Here is a 24825-nt window from a genome sequence, read left to right as displayed (position 1 = left end):
CTTTCAAAGTAAAGGCATTAACTTAAAATTTTATTGACTTCCATTGCTGGTGTTTGATTTGTTTATTCTGGAAATTATCTTAGAGGAACTGACAGATGTAACATTAAATAATAAACAAACATTGGGCTATATTAAAATCCTTTCAAACATATACCAACTTAATGAATAAATTAGGCACTGCGGAGCACCATTCCAAGGGGCCTCATTCAGGAATAGATGTTGTCCTAAGGACATTATGCCTCACCCCATTCCCCAAGTTAGAATTTAATGTGAATTAAATTAAATTAATTATTTGAATACAATCATCTGAATTAATGCAACCAGATCTCTCTGTGTGTGTGTGTGTGTGTGTGTGTGTGTGTGTGTTTAAACTTTTTCAACGCCTCCCACATCCCATGGAAGACTAATTTCTTCTGGCTTTGACAGTCAGAGTCAGACAGCCACCACTGTTTTCCAATGAGGTTGTCACAGACATGGGATCCACATCCCCCGGCAACTGGCACTTGTGGGCAAAAGTGTTCCTAACCGTGCCATCCTCTGCTAGCTGGTGAGAACAAATGATGAGAAGAGGAGGAATGTAAGGGAGATCCCAAAAAAAAAAACAGATGTACATTTGGTAACAACAATAACTTATACACAAAAAGTGTTTGATGTGCCGGAACTTCAGCTCACCTTCTCCGCATAGACTTCTATAAGGTTGTTTGACGATGTGATGATGACATCCTCTGGAGAGTATTCACTCACATCCACTGTGAACAGGTACATGTCTCCCATCGACTGGATCTTCCCCGTAGGATGAGAGTGGCCTGAAAATAACAGCCATTTACACCTCTGTTACCCCCCAGATGCACACTCACACTGCAGCTAGTTTTCATCCTCACCACAATTAACTGTAGTATTACATAAGCCACTCTATTTCTTATCAATGTCTCCTGTAAAGTTAGTCATAACACAGGTAAAACAACACATCGTCTGAACGGACCTGCAAGTTTATTGTTATTGTTGGAACAGTGTGACGAAGATCCTAAATATTGTGGGAAGTTACCTTGAGTTCTCTCCATGCGGGATTTTGAAGTTGAAGTGAGGAGGTAGATGGTGGAAATGGCAAATATTCAACAGTTTTCCACTGTATTAATCCGCCCAATGCTTTACTGTCCACTAAAGCCCTCTCTTTTGTCCTCGCGTACCGTCTTTTATACTGTGTGTGAGATGGAGTCCTTTTTTGTTGGTGTGTGTGAGGCAGGGTGGGTGAATGTTTTGCTGCCTGGATAACCATGTGCAATATTTATCGTAGGAGAGAGAACGAGAGCTGGGGGCCAGTGGCTGTCGTTTCCTACACCTCTATCTCCTCTATTCATCTATCTTCATTTACCATTTAGGTCCGTCCAGAGAAGTACATAACAAGAATAATAATCAATTAGCCCATACAGTTGGACATTAATAAAGGTTTGAGATAGCATATACAGTGGGGTAAAAAAAGTACTTAGTCAGCCACCAATTGTGCAAGTTCTCCCACTTAAAAAGATGAGAGAGGCCTGTAATTTTCCTCATAGGTACTCTTCAACTATGACAGACAAAATGAGAAGGAAAAATCTAGAAAATCACATTGTAGGATTTTTAATGAATGGTGGAAAATGAGCAAGATTTCTGGCTCTCACAGACCTGTAACTTCTTCTTTAAGAGGCTCCTCTGTCCTCCACTCGTTACCTGTATTAATGGCACCTGTTTGAACTACTTGTTATCAGTATAAAAGACACCTGTCCACAACCTCAAACAGTCACACTCCAAACTCCACTATGGCCAAGACCAAAGAGCTGTCAAAGGACACCAGAAACAAAATTGTAGACCTGCACCAGGCTGGGAAGACTGAATCTGCAATAGGTAAGCAGCTTGGTTTGAAGAAATCAACTGTGGGAGCAATTATTAGGAAATGGAAGACATACAAGACCACTGATAATCTCCCTCGATCTGGGGCTCCACGCAAGATCTCACCCCGTGGGGTCAAAATGATCACAAGAACGGTGTGCAAAAGAACCACACGGGGGGACCTAGTGAATGACCTGCAGAGAGCTGGGACCAAAGTAACAAAGCCTACCATCAGTAACACACTACGCCACCAGGGACTCAAATCCTGCATTAAGCCAGTACATGTCCAGGCCCATCTGAAGTTTGCTCGAGAGCATTTGGATGATCCAGAAGAAGATTGGGAGAATGTCATATGGTCAGATCAAACCAAAATATAACTTTTTGGTAAAAACTCAACTCGTCGTGTTTGGAGGACAAAGAATGCTGAGTTGCATCCGAAGAACACCATACCTACTGTGAAGCATGGGGGTGGAAACATCATGCTTTGAGGCTGTTTTTCTGCAAAGGGACCAGGAAAGAATGAATGGGGCCATGTATCGTGAGATTTTGAGTGAAAACCTCCTTCCATCAGCAAGGGCATTGAAGATGAAACGTGGCTGGGTCTTTCAGCATGACAATGATCCCAATCACACCGCCCGGGCAACGAAGGAATGGCTTCGTAAGAAGCATTTCAAGGTCATGGAGTGGCCTAGCCAGTCTCCAGATCTCAACCCCATAGAACATCTATGGAGAGAGTTGAAAGTCCGTGTTGCCCAGCAACAGCCCCAAAACATCACTGCTCTGCATGGAGAAATGGGCCAAAATACCAGCAATAGTGTGTGAAAACCTTGTGAAGACTTACAGAAAACGTTTGACCTCTGTCATTGCCAACAAAGGGTATATAACAAAGTATTGAGATAAACTTTTGTTATTGACCAATACTTATTTTCCACCATAATTTGCAAATAAATTCATTAAAAATCCTACAATGTGATTTTCTGGATTTTTTTTCTTCTCATTTTGTCTGTCATAGTTGAAGTGTACCTATGATGAAAATTACAGGCCTCTCTCATATTTTTAAGTGGGAGAACTTGCACAATTGGTGGCTGACAAAATACTTTTTTGCCCCACTGTAGATTCATGAAAATAAACATGGTGGATGTGAAACGTTGAAATGTATAAACACACTATGTGTTAATACTAAGCATTACATTTAGAAACGTTCTGTAATTGCTGTCCAACTCAAAATGATGAGTCAATTGTTCATTGAAGAGGAATGAACGCAAAGTCCCAGATACAGGGAATGTAGCAGGGGCTCAGTAGCTCGTGATGCATATTTGATGAAGTACAGTAGAGTGGAGATGTGACATTTCAGACTACCATGGTACAGTCACCAATTGACATCGAAGCTGACTCTGCTTCGACAACCGTATTAGCTAACTGTGTTATTTGGGTTGTTAATTGGATTCATTCTGACGTTTCTTGATTTTAGTTCTGGATTATGTGTGTGCTTGTTTGACGTTTTACTGCACTGTTAGGAGCTAGTCAAACAAGCATTGCACTGCACCTGCTATAACATCTGGTAAACTGTGGACACAACCAACTTTGATTTGGAGGGTGGGTGTCAAGGAAAACTCCATTTCAATTCATCTATTTCAATCAAACATTCTTGCCTCTTTGTAATGTGTTTCATGTACCAAAATGTATTTTCTGCTAGTTGATTTGAATTCAGACAAGCGATTCAGTCCCAAGGCAACACTGATGTTATTGGACTGAAACATACATATTTACAAACATGTGCCAGATCAGTGTCTTTTTAATTAAACAAATATAATAAATACAAAATACAATAAATATTAAATAATAATGGAAGAACCACTATAAGACTAGATGGAGGCAAACTGTAAACTAGAGAAATGAATGAAAAATGAAAAAAACTATTTCAAAATGTAGGAGAAAAGTATACGAGGTGGATTGCAGTCGGAATGGAACCTATAAAATCAAACGGAAAAGATAAAGAGTATCTGATCTCTTGCCCTGAGCGGAAATATTCCCAAGACCAATAAACCTGTCATTTTGAGTAGACAGGCATTCTCATCTATCCATCTGTTATTTCAGAGCCTCGAATCTTTATAAAAAACTAATAAGAGTCCAGAAGTCACTGGTGGAATAAGTGAGTGCTTGAGGAGGAGGGAGCCCTGGTCCTGGAATGCCTTAGCTTGAATGTCTCTCGTTTGTCAGACTTCGAGTTCAGAGAAAAATACAAAGTGGGGCCATCCTTCCTGTTCTCGAGTCATCACACGGCCATTTCAAAAGGCTGTGGTTTCCTATCTGCCATTATACAGTATATCCACACTTGATAATATAAAAAGGTCTTGATACATGACTTTTTCTGTAACCTGTAACCACATCTCTCAGTGTCTCTTGTCATGGGGTACTTTGACGTTTTTACACACCATTTCTGATTGGCTGGCTGGCGGGGTCCTCTTCAATCATGCCGCTGATCAGTCTAAAGCGGCGCAGTTCTGACATTAGTACAACCATGCTCAACCCAACTTGCTCCATTAAGTGTGACAGTGAAATGAGATGTTCAGTGCAGTCCTATTCTGGGGAATCTCAGGCTGGGGGGGGGGGGGGGGGGTCTCACACGGCAAACACTGTACTGCAAGCACTAAGTGAGCTGGTCTGGTCTTTAAGTCCAAGGATGCTGTAGGCGATTCTCTTCATGTGACCTGGTAACCTCACGCCAATGTTCCTGATGTCGCTGCGAGAGAAGGCAGATAGAGAGAGGAGCTGTTAAGGGAAAGTATAAAATATGATTGCCTTTGCGACTTCCGACCTGAACATGACACAGCAAAATATGGAAAGTCATATATTCCGTTGGAGCCGAGTACAATGATGCTTTTGAGGGTGGGGCAGTGAGGAATGGTATGGGGGTAATGAGATGGGCAGGGTGCGGGGGGCCGGGCGGGAGGGGGGGGGTGCAGCATTCAGTGAATGAGAGTGTCGCATTCCATTACTGATCGTGTGGCATAGCGGACAACAAATGCTTAACAAAGATCTGAATACTTTTACTGTATGTTCAAATGTGGCAGGGTGCCAACTAAGCCCCGCAATGTGGTGAGGATGATGCATCTGTGCCATGTGGTCAGTGAACATGTGTGTTGTACTTACTCATGCTTCATGGCCAGCACCTGCTCCATGGTTGTGATTCCAGCGCAGGCAAAGCTCTCAGTGTACTGGCTCATCTTGATGGACTCCAGCCATTCCGGCACAGACCTGAAGGGGGAGCCGTCACAGCCACTGGTGCTGGGGAGTCGGATGGACACACTGTGGGGTAAGAACAGGGAAATATATTGGTAAGTAAGTGTTACATTTACAGTATGTGATTTGAACAAGATAAACTGCCAAGTCCAGGGGAGATCAGCTTCATTCATTGGCACCTTACCGGGGATCAAAGTCAGCGATGGTTTTCAGAGACTCTGGGCTCCGGAGTAGTTTGTCCAGGATGTTAACGATGTCAGGGAACCGGGGTCGTTTGGAGCGATCCTGGAGCCAACACTGCAGCATTAGCTGGTAAACGGTGGATGGACAGTCCATGGGCGCAGGCAGCCGGAAGGCCTCGTTAATGGCCTTCATCACCTGAGGAGAGGAGGAAGCGGGGTTTAGACTGTGTTCTCCCAGAGCTTGTGTTTATTGCCCACTGTTGTCTTAGACTACGCCTAGGCCAACAGACTCTAAGAACATGTTTTGTGTTAATGTGTGGACACTTTTTTTCAACAAAGGAGAGCCGCACGCTCTAGGAGCTCAGATGCAAAAAATGTTTAAGTCCAACGTTTTGACAGACAAGCTGTCTTCATCAGGGTATAATGTGAGGACACTAACAGTTTTATGTAAAGAGGGACTGTGGGAACTATTTTGGCTTGGTGGCCTTGAGTGGGTTGTTTTAAACACTACAGTGCCTTGCGAAAGTATTCGGCCCCCTTGAACTTTGCGACCTTTTGCCACATTTCAGGCTTCAAACATAAAGATATAAAACTGTATTTTTTTGTGAAGAATCAACAACAAGTGGGACACAATCATGAAGTGGAACGACATTTATTGGATATTTCAAAAAAATTTAACAAATCAAAAACTGAAAAATTGGGCGTGCAAAATTATTCAGCCCCTTTACTTTCAGTGCAGAAAACTCTCTCCAGAAGTTCAGTGAGGATCTCTGAATGATCCAATGTTGACCTAAATGACTAATGATGATAAATACAATCCACCTGTGTGTAATCAAGTCTCCGTATAAATGCACCTGCACTGTGATAGTCTCAGAGGTCCGTTAAAAGCGCAGAGAGCATCATGAAGAACAAGGAACACACCAGGCAGGTCCGAGATACTGTTGTGAAGAGGTTTAAAGCTGGATTTGGATACAAAAAGATTTCCCAAGCTTTAAACATCCCAAGGAGCACTGTGCAAGCGATAATATTGAAATGTAAGGAGTATCAGACCACTGCAAATCTACCAAGACCTGGCCGTCCCTCTAAACTTTCAGCTCATACAAGGAGAAGACTGATCAGAGATGCAGCCAAGAGGCCCATGATCACTCTGGATGAACTGCAGAGATCTACAGCTGAGGTGGGAGACTCTGTCCATAGGACAACAATCAGTCGTATATTGCACAAATCTGGCCTTTATGGAAGAGTGGCAAGAAGAAAGCCATTTCTTAAAGATATCCATAAAAAGTGTCGTTTAAAGTTTGCCACAAGCCACCTGGGAGACACACCAAACATGTGGAAGAAGGTGCTCTGGTCAGATGAAACCAAAATGGAACTTTTTGGCAACAATGCAAAATGTTATGTTTGGCGTAAAAGCAACACAGCTCATCACCCTGACCACACCATCCCCACTGTCAAACATGGTGGTGGCAGCATCATGGTTTGGGCCTGCTTTTCTTCAGCAGGGACAGGGAAGATGGTTAAAATTGATGGGAAGATGGATGGAGCCAAATACAGGACCAATCTGGAAGAAAACCTGATGGAGTCTGCAAAAGACCTGAGACTGGGACGGAGATTTGTCTTCCAACAAGACAATGATCCAAAACATAAAGCAAAATCTACAATGGAATGGTTCAAAAATAAACATATCCAGGTGTTAGAATGGCCAAGTCAAAGTCCAGACCTGAATCCAATCGAGAATCTGTGGAAAGAACTGAAAAATGCTGTTCACAAATGCTCTCCATCCAACCTCACTGAGCTCGAGCTGTTTTGCAAGGAGGAATGGGAAAAAATTTCAGTCTCTCGATTTGCAAAACTGATAGAGACATACCCCAAGCGACTTACAGCTGTAATCACAGCAAAAGGTGGCACTACAAAGTATTAACTTAAGGGGGCTGAATAATTTTGCACGCCCAATTTTTCAGTTTTTGATTTGTTAAAAAAGTTCGAAATATCCAATAAATGTCGTTCCACTTCATGATTGTGTCCCACTTGTTGTTGTTTCTTCACAAAAAAATACAGTTTTATATCTTTATGTTTGAAGCCTGAAATGTGGCAAAAGGTCGCAAAGTTCAAGTGGGCCGAATACTTTCGCAAGGCACTGTATGCACCCAGAATAAATACCCAGAGGTGATGCATCAGAGGCCTTGTGTTTAACCAAACCTACAGCACCCTGTCGTTTCCCTGAGACGTGACAGCTTAAACGTAGGACCTACCTCATGGTTACTCATGTCCCAGTAGGGTCGCTCTCCGAAGGCCATGACTTCCCACATGACGATGCCGAAGCTCCATACGTCGCTGGCCGAGGTGAACTTCCTGTAGGCGATGGCCTCAGGGGCGGTCCAGCGGATGGGGATCTTCCCTCCCTGAAGGAACAGCAACAAGAACACATCATAAGAATGAGACTGAAAGGAATTTTTTCACCAGCTATTACTAACGTAAAGGTTTCAGGAGGCTCACTGATGGCATTATTCATCCGTTGTTCCCAATAATATGTAAAGACATAACTAGGCTACAAATTGCAAAGCACATGGTAGATTGTGATACCCCCACTCTGTTCCCATACATTAGCATCAGTACTATGGAGAGTTGACTCACGCTGGTGGTGTAGGTGCCCTCGGGATCGTCTTCCAGCACGCGGGACAGGCCGAAGTCAGACACCTTGCACTCCAGGTTGCTGTTGACCAGAACGTTGCGGGCAGCCAGGTCTCGGTGCACGTAGCTCATGTCAGAGAGGTACTTCATGCCCGCCGCGATGCCACGCAGCATGCCCACCAGCTGGTACGAGGAAATCTCCCCATCGTGGTCCTTTAGATAGTTGTCAAGTGCCCCATTCTCCATGTATTCCGTCACAATCATGGCGTGCTTGACTGCTTGAATAAATAAATAGAAAAGGGGCAAATTTTAGTTATTCATGTCAACGAATGAGGCACATGGATAGGGGATGGGAGATATGGGACTCTGCGAGATAAGGACAATAACTCACAAATGACTATTCAGTGAATCAGTAGAGGATCAATCAGTAGTCAATCAGTGGCCATGTCCCAAATTATACCCTAGTCCCTTTAGTTCCCATAGGGGTCTAGTCAAAAGTAGTGCACTATATAGGGCATAGGGTGCCATTTGAGACACCACCAGAGCAGGGACTCACACTTGGTGACGACTCCCTCCAGGCGAATTATGTTCTGGTGGGAGAACTGGCCCATGATGCTGGCTTCACTTAGGAAGTCCTGCCTCTGCTTCTCTGTGTAGCCTGGCTTCAACGTCTTGATGGCCACCGCCACCTCTCCTCTACCTGGAGCCTTCATCAGACCGCGGTACACCTCACCGAACTCACCTGAGAAATGGAAACGCACAGAGATGAACACTAATACAGCAATCTTCATCTTGAGGTTTAGGGGGATCGGAGAGATCTGTTCAAAATGTTACTGTAAACTGTTTGGACATTTACCGGCTCCAATGACTTTTTGCTTTGTGACCAGACTGGGATTAATCTCGCTGGCAAACTTCAGGATCGCCGTGTTGGGGTCCTCGTACGTGTGTGGGTCAACGTAGGTCTTCAGGGGCTTCAGTTGATCTTGAGGAAGTGCGAAAGACAATTAGTGAAGGCGGTGGAGATTGGAGATAATCTCTTCGGGTAGGACACGTCTCTAATCTAATCTAGGTACATATTCACGGGTGCTGTGGTTCTTACCTGAACTGGAGAAGTAGGGGTCCTCTGATCGCTGTCGGTGGCGGAGGTTCAGTCTACTGTTAGGAAGCACAGTAACTATTAGGACTGGTCAGACAATAGGCAATGCTAAGGCATTCATATCAAGGCATCCCTAACTAAATAGCCTAGAGACACATCAACATGCTCCCTGTGGTGACGAGACAAGTTTAGCTAGAGCCACGATGTGGCTTTTCATTTCGTCAATCTCCTCTCAAGTTTGAACATTGTCGATCCATTTTGTCATAGGCAGGCTGCCGGAGCGGAAAGAGCAAGTTCGTCTTCAGCCACAGACTCAGTCAGCTACGGTTACAGTTTTCAACAGCATCTTACAGATTGCATGGCATTACATTCTCAATCAGCTCTGGCCCTTGAGCCACCCATAATCATATACTATCTTAGGACAGAAGGATATGATAGCAGTAGTGTGTTCTAACCGTTTGTGTAGTAGTAGAACGACTACAACAACCAGCAGCATGATTCCTCCTCCTACTACAGCTCCCATGACCACAGTGGAGTTGCTCTGGATCTGAGACTCCGCTGGAATCCCCAGAGAACACAGTTAGACCACAACACACTCGAGTGGCAAAGAAATCTTATTTGGACGTTGGAGAAAAAGAACAGTCTCCAGTTTCTTGGACACTTACCCATGGGCAGGGTCTTGAACTCGTGCTCCATGCTGTAACTCCCTGGTTTCCCCTCTGGGCTGAGAGCCTGGACTCTGAACATGTAGGCCGTGCCAGGGGAGAGGTCACTGATCTGCACCGAACTCTTCTCAAGAACCAGGACTGTGTATGTGGTGACATCACGCTCATTGTCGTCTTCCTGCGCGGGACAGAGAGAGAGAGAGGAGGACTGAGAGGGGATTCACTATAGAGCTACACTAGTACTATTAGACGTGCTGTGTGTCAGTTTCATGTGGGACTGATTTGGAGAGATAGAAGACAGACAGAGAGAGAGAGAGAGAGAGAGAGAGAGAGAGAGAGAGAGAGAGAGAGGAGGGATGCGTGCCTGTCTATGTCTTACCTTCCTGCGGTACATGAGTTCATAGCGGTGGTTGACGTGGGATGGTGCTCGGCGGGACAGAGCCCAGGACAGAGACAGACTGGTGGTGCTCCGCTCTTCCAGACGGATGGACGTCACCTTGGGGGGATCAGTGTAGTGCAGAGCGGTGGTGATGGTGCTGCTGGGTCTCTGGCTGCTGTACTGAGACACTCCACTGCGGGCCTCTACAGTGAACGTGTAGTTGAGATGGGGCTCCAGCTCGCTGACTGTCACCACGGTGTCCTGGAGGTCCGTGGGGTCGGGCTGAAAGCGGACCTTGTCCCCACAGGGCACACACAGGGCCCCGGCGCAGCGCTCGCACACCACGCTGTAGCAAATGTCCCGGCGGCCTCCTGTCACCAGCGGCGGGCTCCAGGACAGCTGCAGCCTGCCGTCCGCTGACAGAGTGGTGGAGGCCAGGTCACGAGGGGCGCTGGGCGGGGCTAAAGGAGGAGGAGGCAAAGAGTAGACAGAGTTATTACGAGACATTCCGACATGCTAATACACCCGATGAACAATCCTCAGATTCCTCTATCACCACGACGATGATATAAAGACAATGTATTGTATGAGGGTATGAGGTAAACCATGGGTCGGCCACAGAATAACTGAAGGAAAAGCCGTAGAAGTAACTAAAACCTTTGTTGGTGGTACGCCCTGCTGTAGGCGACTATCTGGCCATGGTTCTTACCAGAGCAGGCTGACGTAAGAGGGTCTGATGGGGAGCGGTAGAATCCCTCCGTACATGGACACAGGGAGGCGCCGGCTGTAGATGGCTCAGTATTCTCCGGACAAACCTCACAGGATTCACTGAACAAGGACGCTTTAAAGGAGCCTGGCGTACACGCTGAAAGAGAAAGGAGGGTCACTATTAGTCCTAGTACAATATGTATAGACACAATGGGGCGAGAGTGATTCAGTTACAACACAACAACACGGTATCTCTGTCAGTGCCCTGGGGCTTGGAAGGAAACTCAGGCTGCAGTTAAACTGTAACCAGACCTTTGTATTTAAACAGAATGGAATAGGATTTTCCTGACGATTTGCTTCCACTTGTCCTTTCCATCCTCAAGTTCCATCCTCAAGTCACACTTGTCAACTGGATGCCAAGGAAACACTAAGCACAGCAGATAATCACTCTGTCCTTCCCGTCACTTTTGAACTATAAAATAAAATTGCATTTGTCACATGCGCCGAACACAACAGGTGTTCGACCTTACAGTGAAATGCTTACTTTTACAAGCCCTTAACCAACAATGCTTTAAGAAGTTAAGATGATTTTTTTTAAATAAGTGTTTAGTAAAAAGATAGATAAGTTTAAAAAAAAAGGAAATAAAAGTAACAAATAATTAAACAGCAGCAGTAAAATAGCAAGTGAGGCTATATACAGGGGGTACCGGAACAGAGTCAATGTGGAGGCTATATACAGGGGGTACCGGAACAGAGTCAATGTGGAGGCTATATACAGGGGGTACCGGAACAGAGTCAATGTGCGGGGGAACTGGTTAGTCAAGGTAAATGAGGCAATATGTACATGTAGGTAGAATTACTAGGCATAGATTATAAACAGAGAGTAGCAGCAACGTAAAATAAGGGTCTGGGTAGCCCTTTGGTTAGCACTGTGAATGTAGACATGGTTATTGTTTGAGGAGTCCTAGCAACATGGTTACTGCTGGCAATTTTTCATTGACCTGTAGAATATAGAGAAAAAATGTACCTTCCATTCCAGAACTTGTGGGGGTTAATGTGTGTGTGTATTGGACAGAAACCAGAATGCAAGAAATGTAATGCAACGTTTCGCTTCCTTCCTTCCTCTTTTCCTCTGATGGCAAATGACAACATGCCAGGATGGAGCAGGGGGAGAGGAAGTCTGGAGGAAGAACTGCTAGAGGGGAGATGTTGTTGAACGACTGTGTTGTTGGAGCCTAAACGCAAATGTTCTTTTTGTGGGATCGACTGTTTACTTTAAGAACGCGTAAGAATGGTTCCTTTGAGCTATCTCCTCTCTCTCCCTTTATTCCCATGTCTCCCCAGGGGATCAGTCTTTCATCTGGTCTCCATAGGGAAGAGGGTGACCTGTGATAGACAAGGGGGATCCGCCGGTGACTTAATCACTATGGCCGAAGGACCTTTGCGTTACAACCAGTCCCACAATAAAAGAATGGGGACGAGATTTTGAGTTTGAGTAGGGGGGGGGGTTGAGATGAATAGATGGATGTATGGGGGATGGGTTAAAGTCTAAAGTACCAACAGGAGTTCTCTCTGGGGAGTCACCCGGGGAGTGTGGGGGTGTATAGGGCCCCTCACGCATAAGAAAAGGAGGCCAGCCTATTTCATCTGAAAAAAGGAGCAGCAGGACTCCTGTCACGTATCAACGCACCCCCACCCCTATTCATCTATTGTGACTGGGTTTGGATTGAGTGGTGCCATAAATAAATTGTGTTGAATCATCAGAGCCCTTAAAACGGTGGCGTGCGCGTTGCGTATATCAGTGGCACGAGAGCAATCTTTCCAGAACGTTCAAATAGCAGCGGGTTAAACTTCAGATATGTGAAAGATATGTGTTATTATGCATGTGTTTTACGCGGTTGTTTGTTATTGACACATTGTGTTAAGTGTCATTTTAAAAAAAATATATATATTCTTGCAAACTTAAGGACATTCAAATATCTGACTCAAATAATGCCTCACTAACAGTGGGGACCTTGGACTGAAATAACGCCTCACATTGTCCCGGTTGATCTCTTTATGTGCGGCTGTGCCCTTGATGAATGAGCGGTGGTGGCAGTGACTTCTATTAATTGAATATGTGTTTTGCTCTTTGTGCCGGCCCATTGTTCTACCGAGTGGGAACGAGGATTAAAGAGCCCGTGGCGTGTGTTAACGACCGGATGAGTGGAGTGAAGCAGGGCATGTCATCTTTCTAAAAGCTGTCCTGTTGCTCCACACTAATCCTCTTGACTAAATTACACTCCACACCTAACTAAGCACCCGGCGGTCCCACACATCTAACTAACCCAGCTCTCATGAGACCACCAACTATCCACAAACCACTAACTCCCCTCCCTCGCGACTTCACACAGAGTCATGGACAACCTGCTTATTTGAGTCAGCCCGGTTCAACATTCCCCTTTAATTCCTCGTTCCCAGCGGATCCTCTCCGGAGGGCATTTGGTGAAATCCCATAAATACATTGTCATGGACTGGAACGTGTTTCTGCTTGACTACACAGAGAATTAGGATATGACTCTGTGTTATAAATCAGTGTAATAATTAACTGAACAAGTTTGTCACGTCCACTTTATTTGGCCATTTTCTGGACTTTCCGGTCGTTTCGATTTTTTTTGAAAGATTGGCCTAGGTCTCGATAGGTATTATGACAACTGAGTGTGTGTGTCGTCGTCCACCCCCCCCCCCCCCAATTCCCTAATACATTTTTTTGGACGTATTGGCTTCAGGCATTGAGGCGTTATGACAACCGTTGTACAATAACCTTTCTCTTTTTTTTTTTACAAAGGTGACAAAAACATGTTTCCTGTATCCTGATCACAAGGTTGTCCAGCAGGGTTTGGAATCTGACTTTTTCCTGGTATTAAAACATACCCCTTTCCTCTCCAGGACTCCCTGACAATTTCCGCTTCAGGTGGGGAATTCTGGACCTGGAACATTACTGAGCTTGGCCTTCCCCCTTTCGCCTGGAACTATCAGCCCCTTTGAAGTACTCTTCCTCAGGCTTAGAGCTATGGTGGACTACTTTCTCAATGTTTAGATAAATTGAAGTGTTTCTTCTCTGTCGTAAGGTAACAACTTGTCAAACTATGAGCTAAATTGGTTACCTGGCCTATGTAAATCTCAACTCTAGACCTCAAAGCCAGTTCCACTGCATTTTTTCATTGTTCCCCTCTAATCAGAGACTGATTTAGACCCGGGACACCAGGTGTGTGCAATGAATTATCAGGTACAGAAAACCAGCAGACTCCGGACCTCGTAAGGTAAGAGATGAATACTTCTGGTCTATAAAATACTGTAATAGGGAGTAAAAGAGATACAATCTAACTAGTTCTGTCACCCAAGGTGACTAGAATCTCTGACTGTTGAACAAGGGAGCCTCTTGTCTGTCAGAAACCACATACTGACTCAGTATACCCTTCCTGACTGAGATGGGTGTGACAGCACAGTCCCTGTAATCTGTGGTTCACCGCAGCCATGGCTACAGGCACACACAAATAGCTGTGTGGAGAAGACACATCACTCAGGTACTCTTCAGTCGGCACATCGAGCCACACTGCTCTCCTCAGTCAATCAGTACAGGAGGTGACGTGAGGGTGAAAGAATTCCTTTCAGAAATCCCCAAAGTTCACTGAGCATACAATCATGTAATGTTCCTCCCTCGCTGTCTCTCCTTCCCCGCCTCCCTTCCCTCCCATGTTTCCTCCTGATAGCTTAACACACCACACCCTGGAATACCAAAGACATGGCAACTTCCATACAAACAATGTGAGCAAACATCCCATTTCAATTTCATTACCGTAGTGTGTTCTTTCTAGGAGTACTCAGTGTCCTTCTCAAATAGAACATTTTAAAATACAAATGTCTCTCATTCTACCAGTCTCCTCGCCTAAAAACCCCCCAGATTGGACGGTTTATAAGCATTTGCACGTTCTTAAACAACAACATTCTTATTTAAACTTAACACTCTTAAGCCTCAAGCCTCTATAGTCAGATTTCTCTTGTCCAGTTTTCCTTGTCTATAAAACAGTATCCTCCTCACCCACCTCATTCCTAAGTATGAGAGACAAACACAGTGGAAAGAATGTTGGCCAACAGCAACAGGTACGATTACCATGAGACCTCTTAACCGCAGTCAAAACGTCCAAAAACTTCCTCTATGCTTATCCATCTCTGACATATTCTCCCAGACAGTCCCTCTCTCTGTTCCTCTCCCATAATATGTTTGGAAATAGTGCTACAATCCTAAAACTCTGTTATCAGTGTTATAGAGCAACTTAATCCAAACAAAACAAACAAAAACTTGTCCAAACACCTTCCACAGTTTTCTCTAAATTCATTCCTCTGAATCCAGAAAAATGCACCGTTTTTATTTCTGAGGTGTTTGAAATCACTGAAGAAACTACAATTAACATTCCCATACAGTCATTTCTGAAACCCAGTCAGGGTGGTGGTTAGGCCCTGTGCTTCTATAAATACAGCTACTGTTTAAAACTAACGCCCAATACAACAGAGCCCGTTTTAGGCCAACACTACAACAGGCAGAGGGTCAGGGTGTGTAGAGAGATGCAATATGTGAAGCCTGGCTGTACGTCTTACCTTGGCAGGAGTCTCCAACAGCTTTGTAGCCTGCGCGACATTGGCACTGTCCCACGGGCACCACCCACTCTCCCTCAGCTGTGCAGTAGATGCGTGGGGTGGCCTGGCTCACTGCGTTCTCAACACATGTTCCCTCCACCTCCCTCAGGGCGTCCGCCACCGTCTCTGGGAAGGCGGCCAGGCTCTGCACGGTGGACGGGCACGTCTTGTAGTACACCCTGACAGAGAGCAGTGCCACGCACGCTCCCATGTCCTGAAAGGCCAGGTAGAAGCCCTTCCTGGATAGAGGGGCCACTGCCCGTGTCTCCACGTTGACCTTCAGCGCCCCGCGGCCTCGCGTGATTTCATCCGGCGCGATGGTGGCCACTTTGCGGAACTGGCCCTTGCGGAAGATGGTGCCCACGTCGGCATCGGCCTCGGACATGTGCAGGTTGAAGGTCTCTTTGCAGGCGAGCGAGGCGCCGTCGAAGGTGTTGCAGTCCCGCATGACAAAGCGCAGCTCCACAGAGACGCGGGTGGTCCCAGGGCGCCGCTGGATGAAGGTGGTTCGGAGCCAGTTGTCCTGCTCCCCCGAGTCGATGTTACACACACTGTAGGTGTACAGGAGGGAGCCGTTCACCACTGTCTGAACTATCTCCCACTGAAACAGAGAGAGAACAGGGGTTGAGTTTAACACAATGTACAGGACAAGGGTCACTTTTGCAAAAGCATCAAACAGAAGTGAGGGAACGAGGGAGAGGGTTTAAGCGAATGCGAATACCGTCAAGGGGGTTCTGTTCTCGTCAAGGATCAGTTTGCTGTTTTATTCATGAAACAACTGTTTGCCTGCTGAGAAGCCTATAAAATGCTCAAGCTTAATTTCCTGCTACTTTTTTCCACATGCCAGGGAAGGATTTGATCTGGACTTGTGCCGTGCTAAACGACGTGTGTGGCTTCCACAAACAGATGTGAGTGGCTGTGTGAGACAGGCATAACACTAAAACCAAAACTCTTGTGGAATACCAAGCATTAAGGCAGTTAAACTGTTTGTTTTTTTATAGGCTCATGGAAAAGACATGGCAGCGATATTGGCTACAATTAAGTCTGTTTTAAGAGAGAGAAAATAAGGAAATGCTTGCCTGGTAGCAGTATTTAAAGGCATCCATTAATTAAGCACAGAGCTTTAAAAGAATAGCCATCCTGAATTATTTTAACACCTCAGATGGCTGCCACAAAGGCATATGTCATTGGACCATGCACAGTGAGTGCTTTATTCCAAGTCTGTTTCGTGGACTTGGGGGAGCAGTAGGAGAAACTTAGTGTGTGCGAAGGAAGAGACGATAGATATAGATCAAAGACAAGGACAATGTGCATTCTTAACACTTCCACTCCAAAGTCGAATTGAAATGTGCTTCAAAAGTTTGAGGAGGTTTGGTGAGAATGGGTGAAACATCATAAAACAGGGGGGAAATCCAATAGAATGCATTGGACGATCTGTAAACCTCATGGTCACAAAAGAAAAGCAGTCAGCACACTGCCACTGACCACGTCCTGTTGCTTTTTTTAGACAGTCAACCACACAACTATAGATAGAGGGATGCCTTTCTCCCACACAACCCATCTGCCTTCCTTTCTCATTCCCCCTAGTCTTATGTTCCACAGTGACTGGCGGGAGCCTCCCACATTCATAGCACCGCTTTATATCAAATAAAATAAACGTTTTTTTTTTTTTGTGGAGTACTGTAGGAATTACAACAACTTGTTGGCTCTATGCAAGAAAAGTGACTTCTGTCCTGTGAATTCAGATGCAGCTCTTACCCTGGAATTTATATGACATTCATGGTTGTATTATTAAAGGGTTGCTTTAAAACCAGTAACGGCTGACTTTGCGAGCTGCCACTCATTCCATCTTTCCCAGAAAACTATTCTGAAGGAATGAGAGTGAAGAAAATAGCTCGCATTCTACTCCTCTGGGGAGCAGAACTTATGACCCTTTTAAAACATGCTACTTAAACATGCGGCTTGGAATCAACATTGTGTGACATATATCCTATGTTAACCACCATTGGGTACTAGTAGGGGAAATACATCTTACGATCAATGTCATTTTTTGAGTCCTAATCGACCATCTGGTTAGACTACGGAAATCCTTATAATTCCTCACTTCAAGATATAACTACTCACCCCTTCTTCATGTGGCCAGGGCAACCAGCCCAACTCTCCCCCAGAAGCTTTCATATCCAGCAGCACCTCTACAGAAAGACAAACAGAGAGCCCTATTAGAAAACATTCTTAATTCATATGAGGACATATGGTGTTCATAAGCAATTGAACATGTGTAGTTAGCAATGTAATTAGCAATGGACAAGTAATACTACTCTTCAACTGGTTTATCAAAGTTACTTTGATTCTCTGAGCCAACAATTATTACAGTAGAAATACCCAGAACTAGATTAACCGAATAGGCCCAATATCATGCCACCCACTACATTGAAGAGGACATGCCCTGGCATGACAAACCTGATTAAATAAACCGTCAACTATTAATTACTATATGTTTGGATGAAGAAAGCTGAGAAAAGCGTGGGAAGTTAAAAAGCATGATAAAGGGAGTGAAAATAGTTGGGATCATCCCTAAGAACCAACGGAAGTCCAACACAGCCTACTCTCCTATCCCCTCTTTCTTCAGTACAAGACCCTGTCCATTCCAATATTGAAACTAAAAGCTTCTTATAAGTTATAACCATGTGGAGTAATATTCCTTCCTTGAAACCTGATCAAATAGCAATATTACCTAGTTGTATAAGTGAAGAATACTGAGAATGATCATTACTGCATGTTTGAAGTAGCCAAGTTAGTTTACACAGTAAATTAGCCAGTGTTGATTTTTTTATTGTTACATTTCTAGTGTTGATTCAATAGTTAAATTCACTCTGTAAGAGTGAAATTAACACTCAGTGGTCTAAAGATAATCCCAGTGTCTGTGTTAATAACCAGAGTTATTGTCTTATACTGTGGAGAGTAAAACAGTCCCATCAAAACCACACCCATCAGTGTCATTTGTTTTTAATGTCTGTGTTTTTGCATGTACATTGATTGACTTATTAATGTTATGCAACACAAAGGCAAATATATCAGTTAGTTTGATTTATTGCACTCGTTACTGATATGGTTGTTCCAGTTTAAATGGTTTAGGTAGTCTCCTTTATCAATTTCCATTATCCTGACAGTCATTCTGACTGCAGGTGAATAAAAATTACAGCTTTTGAATATCCTAATTATGTCTGGATTCCAACCGGAATTACACATCACTTTGCAAGCCAGCATAATGTGACTTGCAGGCTGATATGGCATGTAAACCAGGAGTTTCCTAACACCACTGAGTTAGGATAAAACTAGGCCATTAAAGTAAGGTGTATGCATGATATACGTCATGTATATTGTCAGAGTTTAATTTTAATGATAGCATACACCTAGGAAATCATTTGGTGAAAACCATAGGCCTTTTAAAAGAACAACCATGCCCGTGTCACTAACAAATACAGTCATGGGTGGTAACTCTACAAATGTGTCTTTACTCAATACTCCATTTCATTATATTGCACTCAAGAGTAGAGTGAAATACTAATTAGTTCACTCCAGTGTATAATGAAATCCTTAATATTTCATTCCAGTGCATTGCGAATTTCATGCAGCCAGTCTTAATGTTCTACTCTGTATAGGGTTACAGAAACACTGTCTAAATGTAAACATTTTAACACTTTTGAAAGTGTGAACATCACTTTGCATATACACACTGCAAAAGTGTTCAAATCAACACTAACAGAGAGTTACTTTCACACTTCTGATTTGGCTGTGTACAATTTACTGGCTTTCTTTAACTCAACAAAGGCTAATTCTTAGACCATTTCTAGACAATTTACAACCATCTTCATCATTTCACCATGTTCAACAAACAGTACATTACATATTTTTTCAATATCCTATGGAATTGTTAGAGGGGTCTTTCCCCACATTGACAAGTTATCATAGGAATAATAACGCACTGAAATTGAAATAAAAAATATTGGGAGGAGAAAAGCTTAAAGTTAACACTATATTAGCACTGTAATATAAAAAACATATACAATAATATTACAAGAGTGCCATGTCACAGCCCAATCCCCCAACTCATCAAACCTCACAATCATGTGGGGCCACAAAGCAAAGCTTTTTACATACACATTTTAAGACGAAAAATGTTGCACTTACGTTCTTTCGATTGAAGAGTAATAAACACGTGGTTAATAAATACATACAAAAACAAAGAACAACAACGAATACGACGGAAATCCATTTCTTTAACTTTGACGGTAATTACTCTGTGTGCGGATCTCGTAATATCGCCGAACTTCTGTGAGCGCTACCGTCCACTGCCCTTGTTACAGCTGAACGTCCCATTGAGAAACAGGTGGCGTCATGAGCTCCGCCTTTGGGAATGTAGACCCAATCCATATATGGTATGCCGAAGGGTGGGGTCATCTCATTAGACTCTGAACTACCTGTGTAGAGCGGATGTGTATTCAGTGAAATGACTGTACCCCGAGCATTTCGCTTTTTTATGAAATGAATAATATTGTGCTGTCTATTTGTACATTTCCTTCAAGAATACACCGCACATGCATACACACACACAAAGACTATTCTGCCTCGGAATAATGTTGATATAATATTCATTGTATCTTATATTCTTATCAATTGTAATAAATAGCATGACAACTTGTCTTCTCACCTACTATTAGTGCAGTAAGAGAGAACATGAGAGTCCAGAAACCACTGGTTTTTACTTATGATATTCTTGGCATGTGTTATAATTCAGAAAAATGAGCAAGCTGGAGGACAGACTTACAAATAGCTGGAAGCATCTTCAACAATCCATCTTTCCCACGCTAGGAGAGGGAGGGGTCAAGTGTGTGTGTGTGTGGGGGGGGGGTACTGGTATGAATATATGACTACTAATGAGAGTCTTCATAAAGAACCTCAGAATTTGGGTATGAATATAGGGACACAAAAAAGGGCATGAATAATGGCATCACCTAGCAACTCTTATCTGAAAGAATTTCAGAGTCAAGTCCTCTTTGTGGCGTTGTGTGTACTTGGACAGGAGAGACCCTTGAGCTGAGAGCCAAAGACAGACGGCCATCCTCACAAAGACATGGAAAAATCAACTGAAGAAAACAGTTATGTTACCATACATGGACATTAATCACACAACAGGCGGAAATAAACATTGTTGGAGAAAAATGCATTAACAAGTGAAATGCTAATTGGACGATAATGGTGCCTTTTGGACTGTGCTTGAAGGACGCAGACTGTCAGTCATTACACCAGAATGCATATATAACATGATTCATCCCCGTTACGACGCACCATAAACACACATGGAGGTCCTGTTGAGGTCACGTGATAGAACATTTAGAAAGAATAAGAGCCTATATATCATTACTAGGCAGGTTTCCATTGACCCGGGTTTATTAGACAAACGCAATTTCACAAAATGTTTTATTGCGATGTGTATTGGAAACGGCACATATAGGAGATATTTTCTAAAGATCTGCAACATTTCTATCTGTTTGACAGGGGTGGATTTTTCCTTTGTCAAATGTTCTTCATTGTGACAAATGATGATGGAACAGTGTTTTTCAAATAAATTATGACTGATAATTTGAAGGTGGGGGAGGCACATGATGTCATCACGTAACTATGAAGCTCCACTCCACATTTAATTCTAAATGCCTGCTGCTTGCTAAAACCATTTTTAAACTTTAAAAATAATGTTTGTTTACTGACTTTCAAGAATGCCTGAATTGCTTCACCTTGCTTTTCTGGTTGCCTGGCAAGTTCCACCCTCCAATTATTTCAGATCTATATTAGTGAAAGTTTCACCATGGCACAGACTGTGGCAATATGTTGGCACATGAGAATGATTAGAATATGGCAAATATTAGTCAATTATTGCATTTTATCAATGCTGGCTTTTGCGGGCTACCCGAGACATGAAACAATTAGGTGGGAGGGCATATAGACTGTCGCCTATTTATTTAATGCACAATTTGCCTAAATGGGTAATGGAAACTCTTCAACCACTTAAGTTTTATTCGACACCGTAGGTTTTTGCAAAATAGTTTTTAGGTGTCTGTGTGACATCATTTTACCGGCAGAAGATAGTTAAATTGAGACGCACCATCTATTTCTAAATGTTATCTGTTTCAAGTTTGGGAATGCTGAGATACTGAGTGAGGTGGTTGGTGTTGTCAGTTTGTCAGTGGTGCTAGAGAGATGTCAAAGGTTAACACCCTCTGGAAGTATGCAAATGCATTACAGTATGCATATGCCATTATAATACATTCTTCTTATCCTCCTTAGGAGCATGCGTCCTGGTTGAGAGTGGATGGCTGGCCATAGAAGAGTGTTGAACCCCAACCTCTCCCTCCCCCGGCCGGTACCCATCCTACCCCCCTCTCCGCTGGTTCCATGCTTCTTTGGGATCTGCCAACACAAAAGTACTTCACACTGGGGGTTGGGCCCGCATTTCGAGGGTCAGCGAACAGCGGCAGCATCAACACCATGTCATTCAGCCTCTCCCACCCCCTTCTTTTCTTACACCTCTCATGCTATCAGCAAACAGAGAGGTGGAGCACTATTGTGAAGCCACTCTGGATTGTGTGTAATGCCCAAATGAATGTGCCTACTGTTTTTCACGGTTCTCACGGTTAGGGCGCCCAGACACATAGCTAGTCAATGATGAGGTTTGCCAGTGTGATGAAACATTGCATTTAAGCCCCTGCCTCTGTAAGTGGTTTCTATTTAGAGTTTGTGCTGGTTGCTGAATTCTCTTTAGTCATTGTTTAAAGGCCTAGTTCAGTCGAAATCCTGTTTTCCTATGTTTTCTATCATATTGTACAACAGCCGATGAAACTAAAACTGTAAAAGTTTTTATTTTTATCAGTGTTTTTAACCAGGATTTGAGTTTTAGTGAGGTCCAGATGCAGTAAATGAGCTTCAATTTCCCCTCAAATATATATATATTATTTAATGCTATTTGGAGAATAGCAAAAATGACCCAGCCATTATCACCTTGGCTGCTGTATGTGAATTTACCTCAATAGATCTACAAACACAAATCACAGTCCTTATTTTATGTGTTTCTAAAATCCCCTATGGAAAACATGAATGGTGGAAAAACGATTGGAACCATTTCCCTGTTTGAACGCTAGGTTTTATGGGTATTATGACACCTCCACTGTGTGGCTCTATTGCAGCCTGTTTCAGCCTTACCATTGAGCGCCACATCAATGTCTGTCTCGGTAGCCTACTCTCTGTAAAGCAACGTTATTCTTTTTTTGCTCCGACTGCGTTAGGCTCCGTTTTGCTTCTTACTTCATCCTTCTAGCTGGCTAAGTAATACTAGCCAAAGCCCTTCAACGTTATTGCAATAGAATTCTCTGCCGGCAACTAGCCTTCTGACTGACATATATATAAGCGACTATTTACCAGATGTGCATTCATTCTCCGAGAGTTTCTGTTTGTTTGGGGGTTGTCTGTGGACGGTTTAAAATGGCCTTTAGTCCGGCATCTCGCAAACACACCGTCAGCAGCGCCGAGTTGTCTACTTGAGTCGACTGCGAGCTGGGTTAGTTCGTTTCACGTCTCGGGGCAGCGTTAGCCGTTTGAGAGTGGTGAATGTGTTGCTAAAAAGGCAAATCCGTGAGGCCAACATAACAAACAAACCGCTTTTCATGAATTCATTCATTTGTAAAGAGTCAGGCGTGATTATAACTCAGTCAGATTACGAATATAGAGCGTTCTTCTGCTGTGGTCAGCGCTGGGAGCAATATTTAGATGATAACGCAGAATTTATTTTCTTTATTGTGTACACAATATATATGTATTTTTGTTGTTCTTGGTATTATTCTTTTTTAAAATTATTATTATTACTGAGGTCCGGACCTCGGTGTCCTCATCCGTAATTATGGCTATGTTTTTGGTAGTAGCTTGTTGAAAATACAATCTACACAAGACCTAATCAGCAAATTCGCATGGAAGGGAGTTTTGTCTTTCTACTGTGACTTTACATGTGGTAAATTGGTTAATAGACCAATAACAAGAGAGTTACAAACCTCTCAGCCAATAACAGCTAGTTTTCAGTTTTTCCCTCCCCACTCAGACCACTGCCAGACAGTTCTAGCAAAAGGGTTAGGGTTAGAGATATATATTTTTGCTAAAAATACATATTTGCCTATTTAAATGTAAATCTATTCCAGTAAGGTACTTAATTGTTACCAAAAAAACGATGTGATATTGATATAAAAACAACAGCTGCATTGGGTCTTTTAAACCACTTAAGGAATCCTTAAAACAGATTGTGTGTGGGTAAACTGAAGGACACAATATTTTCTGACCAAACTACACACAAAGTGTATAAAGCACTAGATACCAGAAACCCCTTATCACAAGACACTTGCTCCGGTCAAACAAATAGGGGCTAGGTCCATGGATAAGTACCTCCAGATTTCCATCTGGAGTATAGAGGGGTGTCGCTTACCTGTCAATAAGAGCCCAATGTATTCTCTAAGAATGAGAGGAGCTTTTTTTTGTCTTACAATGTCCTCTTAAGTTTCTCACCACCCCTCAAAACACTACCTCTCACAACTGGAATTTCGGTGGGAGTCTGTGTGTTTTACATGGGACTTTTTTGGGGGGAGTGTAGCGTTCAGAAACAAAAGAACCTGTTCAGACTTGTTTTCACTCCATGGATGCAAGAAATGTGAGTATGCAGTTGAAACACACAAACCATTACTCCAACAAGGAAAATGTTTGACTATGACTTCACGCTTTGAACAGTCTTCATCACTGCCAGCATCTGCTGTCTACCTATCAGGGCTGATTGGTGGTTAGCAGAATGAAATACTTCTGGAATGAGTGATGTAACTGTTAAGACAAGACAACACATTCATGGTGGATACCAAGTTTAAGAGTCAATCCCGGTAACATTTTGAAACCCCCTCCTCGGTCAAATGTAGTTGTACAAAATACATATGCAATGATCAAATTAAGTTTTACATGACAGTAAATACAAACGAAAGAGCTTTAAAGTAATTCAAGGGGAAAGTGTTCTATTTGAGAACTATATTTAAAACTACTGTTTTACCTTTTCAAAGAAAGGTTATAACACATTTATGAGACATGTATTTAAAATGTTGCACTTGTCCTTTGTATCAGTACCTTCCAACAACCTGACTGACATATATATCAGTACCCTCTAACAGCCACCTCCATGATAGGTTTAGGGGTTCCTGAGTGGCACAACAGTCTAAGGTACTGTATCTAAATGCTAGAGGCATCACTACAGACCCTGGTTCAATTCACAACTGGCCAAGAAAAGGACTGGGCTGCGCA

The 24825-nt window shown here is 43.3% G+C and overlaps 1 protein-coding gene across 3 annotated transcripts; it reads right to left on the bottom strand.

The window, feature by feature from the left end:
• Positions 1–3546: 3546 nt before the first annotated feature.
• On the bottom strand, positions 3547–19799 carry LOC135542235 (ephrin type-A receptor 2-like). Of its 3 annotated transcripts, none has more exons than XM_064969044.1 (15): positions 19639–19799; positions 17572–17639; positions 15409–16048; positions 10772–10927; positions 10063–10523; positions 9684–9861; positions 9474–9576; positions 9022–9077; positions 8779–8904; positions 8479–8664; positions 7926–8200; positions 7544–7693; positions 5294–5487; positions 5020–5175; positions 3547–4609 (listed from the first exon to the last, which is right to left on the bottom strand). In XM_064969044.1, exons 1-15 carry the CDS (start codon positions 19721–19723, stop codon positions 4489–4491), a joined length of 2955 nt encoding a protein of 984 aa, XP_064825116.1. In that variant the 5' UTR covers positions 19724–19799; the 3' UTR covers positions 3547–4488. The 3 variants fall into 3 exon arrangements, with proteins under 3 accessions (XP_064825116.1, XP_064825117.1, XP_064825119.1); XM_064969045.1 differs by having other exon boundaries at positions 7926–8197; XM_064969047.1 differs by having other exon boundaries at positions 9022–9074.
• Positions 19800–24825: the final 5026 nt, after the last annotated feature.

Source organism: Oncorhynchus masou, chromosome 6 (assembly GCF_036934945.1).
Source record: "Oncorhynchus masou masou isolate Uvic2021 chromosome 6, UVic_Omas_1.1, whole genome shotgun sequence".
Classification (NCBI taxonomy): Eukaryota; Metazoa; Chordata; class Actinopteri; order Salmoniformes; family Salmonidae; genus Oncorhynchus; species Oncorhynchus masou.
Note: the sequence above shows the minus strand (reverse complement) of the source record. Positions and strands in the feature narration are given on the sequence as shown.

Excerpts from the sequence above, each read along its gene's own strand:
- LOC135542235 (XM_064969044.1), bottom strand. The coding sequence starts at position 19,723 with ATGGATTTCCGTCGTATTCGTTGTTGTTCTTTGTTTTTGTATGTATTT. Across the intron at positions 10,928-15,408 it reads TGTTGGAGACTCCTGCCAAG|CGTGTACGCCAGGCTCCTTT; the intron begins GTAAGACGTACA and ends TTTCTCTTTCAG. Across the intron at positions 8,665-8,778 it reads GCAAAAAGTCATTGGAGCCG|GTGAGTTCGGTGAGGTGTAC; the intron begins GTAAATGTCCAA and ends TCCATTTCTCAG.